Here is a 6,595-nt window from a genome sequence, read left to right as displayed (position 1 = left end):
GCTCTTCCTGAAGTCCACTGTCATCTCCACTGTTTTAAGCGTGTTCAGCTCCAGGTTGTTGTGGCTACACCACAGGACCAGCTGCTCAACCTGTCTGTAGGCTGACTCGTCACCATCTCAGATGAGACCAATGACCATTGTATCATCAGCAAACTTTAGGAGCTTAACAGAGGATTGCTTTGAGTACTTCTCAATGCATAGTATGAAAGCAGCTCACTGGAAATGACAATATACAGCTCGATATCTAGCTACACCTCTGTACCACTGTATGCAGTGTAGTGTATTTATTAACCAGACAAGTATCCTCCTTTTTTTTTTTTTACTCAGGCCTATTTATCAGGAAAATAATGGCAAAAAAACAATTAGTCAAAAAATCTGAGAAAAGCTTGCATTGTTTTATTTACATTCAAAGTACTTTACATTTCCTCAGTAAAGTGAGGGTATAGTTCAAGTATTAATTTACATGGTTTCACATAAAACACTGTTTAAACACATGGAAAGCATATTTAAATGTAAACATACATAAACACCACAGTATGCGAATATCAACATTTCCTCATGAAATACATTCAACAGAGGACTTAGCATCACAAATAGTGCACACTTACTCTGGAGCGCCGTCTGATGGATGCCATGTTTCCTCCACATTTATGTAATGTAAGAGAAAATCAGTGTGTAATTTATTTTTATGTTCAAAGGTGGTGAAAATGGGACAGAAATAAAAATGAATAATCCTTAGTCCCTATAATACCCCTGTAGGTTTTGCTTGTGGGTCTCTGGACAGGGTATGTTTCATATGCATGACTGTAGCCTGACTGAGAATATGAAATATGCAACAAGGAATGTTCACTTATTATAAGCAAACTATATAAAGTTTTTGATATTTTGTGCAAAATCATAGCATTAGCTAGCTTCCATTTGTTAGCTCAGACAATTATATCCCTAATAAACTTTGATGGAGTAGCATTTTTATAGACTTCATTAACCCTCACTAAAGTGGGCCAGTCCAGAAATGTCAATCTGCATGTCTAAACTGTTCTGCTCCGCCATCACAGCCACAAGGTTTGTTCCTTCCTCCATCTTCTACATGGGTCTCTTCTAAATGCCTTTATATGCCCAGCTCTTTAGATGTTCATTGTCCTGGTGGTAAAGTGCTTCCACAAAGTATTATATCAGTCTTTCTCTCAACTCACACTTGGTTGACTTCCTTCTTCATTGAAGTGGGGAAAGACGTAGGCTCCCACCGGCCTAATATATTACCCCTCAGGCCTGCTTGGCACTTAACAATGAGGTAGATTTTACGGAGGACAGTGCGGCGCAGCAGGATATAGACCCAGGGGTCGAGGATCTGGTTCCACGTGGCCAGCCTCACGCCCATCACCATCAGGGTTTTATAGTTGGACAGGTCATCCCCAATGGATCCCGTGTAGGAGCGGATCACAGACATCAGGCCAAAGATCTGCAGGCATGAAATAAATGCTTGCAATTATTATGTGAGGAAGGATGGCGTCTGTTCAGACTGTCATTACGGCGATGACTGTTCTCTTACTGGTCTCCCAAAGGCTCTGCAATGATATTATAAAGTGTTATCATATCATAACATCACAACATGCTTCTACAGTATTTGTTTAGTTTTTATTATAAAACCTTACAACAAATACAAATACAAAAAAATATGTTTGGTATTGTGACATAAATACACTATGTTTTTATATTTTTGTATTAAAATTAATGTTGCATACATAGATGGATTACTGAATGGGCCTGCAGGGCACAGGGCAAGAGTCCCAAAGGGTTAGGGGGTCCCTAGACCAGAGAACCATGACTGACCAGGCTGTTGACCTTTAGGATGGAAATTTAAATAAATGACTACAAAACAATGACAAAAAGCCCCAAAACCAGAAACAAAAAAAGGAAAACAACTGCAATGACTGAAAATCACTAAAAATAGACACAAAATGATTGAAAAGAGACAGAAAAGCCCCCAAAGACAAAACCACAAAGAGATGCAAATCAGGTAAAACAGACACACAACAAGTAAGAACAAACAGTATTTCGATTTTCTGTATGTCCTGCACATATGGTGAATTGACAATAAAATCCTTGAACCTTGAAAATGACTATAAAGGAACACAACAATTGACTACAAATCACATGATTATCTAATCTGTGTGTCTTGCTCCTAGAAGAGTAGGAGGGGTAGGGATCTTTTATATGTCTGCACCCAGGGGCCCATTGTCTCATAATTTCTTCATTTTTTTTCTTTTCTTTTTTCAGAGTAATAGTTGACCAGCATCAACTTAACCAGGCCCTCAGGAACTGACAGGAGGCCAGGCTCAAGTCAGATTCAGATTCTCACTTTATTTGGTCGGGGTGGGCAATACCACAAAGTGTTTGTTCTGACAACTTGGTATTGTTTGGTGTCAATCAGCTACCAAATAACACCAGGGCCAAATTCATCAATATCCTACCAATACCTTTTTCTTATTAAAAACTGCTAATATACTGTTATGCTGGGAAGAGCAATACTTGAGTTACTTAGTTACTTATCACCTCTGTCATCATTTATGATGGTTATGCTTCTTATAATTTACCTCTGAATTCACTTTCATTTATAACACCAAAGCATCAAGGTTCAGCATTTCTGTTCTGTTAATTACATAATCATAATCATGCTAAAACACAAGGCAGTTGGTAAATAACAAATGTGTGTTGTGTGAATTCTTTGACCTATCAAGTGATTGCTGAGTGCAATCATGCAAAAGATGCAGCAAGGCAAAGAGTGTGTGCACCACGGAGGGCTCATGTCCCCAGAAGCCAATTTGACGTGAGGTGTATCAAGCTTTTAGTATTTATCAAACTGATGGTAAATCTGATGCTCATACTGGTAGCTTTGATATATAAGGCATCGATCTGCCCATCCCTCTTTGAAGGAAATGCAGCAAAATCTGCCATCAGTGTTTGATAACTGACCTTGTCTTCCTGATAATTGTACACTGTATTATTTGTGTAAATTATTGATTGATTGTAATTACTGATTTCCTTGAGTCCTGTTCTTTGATGATGACTGAGCAAAGTCAAGTGGACAATGAAAATCCAGAAAGAACACAAAGGAGCTGAGAGCCTAGGCTACTTGATCTAGCTACTACAAAATGCAGTTTTATGTTTTCTTTTAGAAAAGACTGCATTATAGTTAACCTGTTGCTAATTTGATACTCATATTAAGTGTTGTTATTCTAACAGATGTTTCAAAAATACTACTATTTTAAACACACAGTAGTAGGTGTGAGTGTGAGGACAGAGGTTAGTGACTGATTAAACATGATACAATTTACAACTCTGTGGAGTGCTCTTGTTAGCCCGCTAGTCGTGCTAGCTTGGGCAGGTTATGTTTACAACCCAGCCATTGCTATTTCCTGTCCCCTTCTGCTTTTGACCACACGGGTACATTTCCCAGGTTGATTATCATCTGACTTTGCCATAACAGGTGGAACAACACTGATAAGATAGTGAGGGAGCTGTCAATCAAGTGCATGTTCACACAGACCTATCAGGCCTGTTATGTTGCCTATCAGGCAACATAAGTGAAAACACCTATGTGAGCCACTTGTGTGTGAGTGCTTAAGCTAAAAATATTGTAGAGCTAGTAAGACTTTCTGAATCTGACAGTGGCCTGTAACAATAACAAACTTGTATTAGAGCTGGCTTATTCTAATAATATGCTTTTTACTGCATTTTTACTTGTGTGAATTGATAGAGTGCTTTCAGAGTGTGTATGTAGCCCAGGTGTTTGTTATGGTGTCTGTATTGTTATTGTGACCTTGCTCTGTGTAGCCATTGTACTTCCTGATACTCACCAGCAGAGGGCTCCAGCAGATACATGTCGTAACCATGATGCCGACCAGCTGCACTACCATCTCTATGTCGTGGGACTTGGCTGAGTGATGGGAGCCAAGCTTCCTCCTAAGCCGAGCGACCACCAGCGTCAGTCCACTGATCGTGTTACATACCAGTGCAACAGCTAGCGAGGTCAAACCAAGTCCAGAAAAAAGAACAACAAATGCTACATCCACCTCCTCAGTGTCACTGAGCACTTTAATGAAACACCAGGTTCCTGGGTCCTGATAGGTGTAAGAGCCCAAATGAAAGCAGGGCAGCAGGGCCACACCCAGAGCTACCAGCCAGATGACAGACAGGCAGATCTTTGTGCGGGTTTTGGTGACCAGGGATGAGTGCAGTAACGGCTTAGTGACACCCAGGCAGCGTTCGGCAGCCATGGCACAGCCCATGAAGAGTGGGCACAAACCAAAGAACACCATGCTGCCACCCAGGAACTGACACATACCATCAGAAGAGTTGAAATCCTTGGGGTGCACACCTCCAGAGAGGTAGAGTCTGAGAACCAGGGCACCAGGGATCACATGGCCAATGAAATCTGTGACCACCAGGGAAGTGGCAAACAGAAGGAATGTGGCTTTGGAGCGCCGTCGCTGCAGGGAGTAGGCATTAACCAGGATGAAGAGGGCCACAATGTTGGAGATGATGCCCAGTGTCATGGACAGTATTACGACAATGGCACCGCTGGTGGTCGGCTGCATGGAAGTGAAGTTCCCCTGTTGCAAAAACCCTTCAACAGCCACCCTGTCCTCCAACGTCCCTCCAAGGTCATTAGAGAAATGAAGGAGCAGCGGGGAGGCAGAGGAATTGTAGTGGCTCAAAGCTAACATCACTGAACTCGCACAGTCATGAGGTCCATAGTGATGGGAGGCTGCAGGAGAAAGAAGAGGCAGATCTGATTTATAAAGAGCCAAGAAACTGTGGAGCACATAAGGATTCTGTTGATATTATTAGAATAAAAATGAAAACTGTAAAAGTTAGGCATGTAATGTGTGAAAATTAAAGGTAAAACCTTAATAAACATGTAGAAACACAAATGTAACCATTTCCATGGAGCTCATGAGGGGCCACTGAATGGTTTGAAGAGTAAGAAAATGAGGTGAAACATACAGTATGACCTTCACAGCTCAAGATAACAACACCTATGAGAGATTTTGGACCAACATGTCAGACAGCGTCTCTCCCATCTAAACACCAAATGAGGGAATGTCTTTTGGAAGAATGATGTTCATCCTTCCGGTAGAGTCCAGAGACTGTATGACAGGAAGAAGTAACATTGTTTTGGACCAACACCTCACTAAGAAACTTTATGCTGGTTTGCCCTTAAATGTCTGTGCAGATTCTCAGTCATCCAGGTCATAGTAAGCTGTAAAAAACTTTTAAAAAATCAACTGGACTAGGTTTTTAGGTCAAAGACGTTTCACCTCTCATCTAAGAGGCTTCATCAGTTTTGCCATTAAATGTGTAATCTTTGTATTTTTAATATTAAGAGGGCTTATAATAAAAGTTAACCCACCTCTATAAATTCTTAATACCTTATAATTCTTCATAGAAGACTCTTCTGTAATTTATCTTCTAAACTGTTGTTTGTGGAACTTGACAACTGGTCTGTCCAACCATGGTGTCAGAGAAAAATTACGGTAAAATATTTCAGCAACCTTAGAATCACAGACACGATGAAGACAGTAATGTGAAAAATTAAATAAAAAATCATGACTCAGGTTTAGTTTGGTAAAACACAGGTCAAAAACAGAAAACACTTCTCAGCAACACTATAACTAAAAGTAATGTATTAAAAATCAGGGTGAAGCTACACGTATGTTCTTTAATATCAGGCATCATGATAATATAGAGGTTGTTTTTCATATCAGGTAGCCTCATACTGTACCTGACAAACTGACCCTATAAAGCAATTAACTATTCAGATTTCTCTCAGGGTGCCTAATGATATTTCAGGTCTGATTATTATGTAGTCTAATATGAAGCAAATGTATAACCCATTAGTCTGATGAACAATAGAAACTTTCCCCAGGCCATATTTCCCATCCCTGTACAGTTTCTCTCCCTTTTGGAAGAACTGCTTTCAGATGGTTATTTACACAAATTTGCTCCCGTTTGTAGAATATTATGGGGTTTTTTAATCTCTTTTTTTTAACAATGATGCCACCTACTTCTTCAGTTTAGATCCTAAATTTGAATCACCTCAGATCCCTTTCTCTTGGAAAAATGTCCACTTTGTTTATTTTCACTTTATTTGAATTTTAAAAAAGAGGCTTACCACGCCATAGTTCCGATATATTTCCCAGTCCCGCTGAACATTCAAAAGATAGTTTTCACTGTCGAACAGATACCCAGAAAAATATTTAGCAGTTGATAAAAATGTCTTTTTCAGAAATCACGTTTCCCTCGGTGTGCTTTGCGGAGTATTTCCATGGCTGAATCCGTCTGGCTCCTGCATGGTGGCTTGAAGGTTGTAAAGGATCCCACTAAACACTAAAATACTCAGTGAAGTTTTTATAGCACGCCTTTCTGCCTTCGGTCTGTGTGGGCGTCACTGCCGCTGTGCGTCTCCAGTTCATGCGCATCCCTCGTTGTCTGTCGCTTTTCTGTGTTCATCTAAACACAAAGCCCTTTATTGTCGTTACTCACTTTATGTATGGCACCTACACTTCCGAGAAATTATGTCGAACAGGCCTGT

At 40.2% G+C, this 6,595-nt stretch overlaps 1 protein-coding gene across 2 annotated transcripts; it reads right to left on the bottom strand.

Annotated features, from left to right (window-relative positions):
- Positions 1-513: 513 nt before the first annotated feature.
- LOC109957967 (prostaglandin E2 receptor EP1 subtype-like) lies at positions 514-6,353 on the bottom strand. Of its 2 annotated transcripts, XM_020596232.1 has the most exons (3): positions 6,176-6,353; positions 3,858-4,768; positions 514-1,459 (listed from the first exon to the last, which is right to left on the bottom strand). In XM_020596232.1, the coding sequence occupies exons 2-3, from the start codon at positions 4,725-4,727 to the stop codon at positions 1,190-1,192; spliced, it is 1,140 nt and encodes a 379-aa protein (XP_020451888.1). In that variant the 5' UTR covers positions 4,728-4,768; positions 6,176-6,353; the 3' UTR covers positions 514-1,189. The 2 variants fall into 2 exon arrangements, with proteins under 2 accessions (XP_020451888.1, XP_020451889.1); XM_020596233.1 differs by lacking the exon at positions 6,176-6,353 and having other exon boundaries at positions 3,858-4,792.
- Positions 6,354-6,595: the final 242 nt, after the last annotated feature.

The sequence above is a fragment of the Monopterus albus genome, unplaced genomic scaffold, assembly GCF_001952655.1.
Source record: "Monopterus albus unplaced genomic scaffold, M_albus_1.0 scaffold29.1, whole genome shotgun sequence".
NCBI lineage: Eukaryota > Metazoa > Chordata > Actinopteri > Synbranchiformes > Synbranchidae > Monopterus > Monopterus albus.
The sequence above is the reverse complement of the archived record's forward strand: the minus strand, read 5'-3'. Positions and strand labels throughout refer to the sequence as shown.

What these genes read in the sequence shown, in the direction of transcription:
- LOC109957967 (XM_020596232.1), bottom strand. Translation starts at nt 4,727, where the DNA reads ATGTTAGCTTTGAGCCACTACAATTCCTCTGCCTCCCCGCTGCTCCTT. An exon ending in TCTGCTGGAGCCCTCTGCTG is followed by an intron (nt 1,460 to 3,857) that starts GTGAGTATCAGG and finishes TCATGCCTGCAG; the next exon opens with ATCTTTGGCCTGATGTCTGT.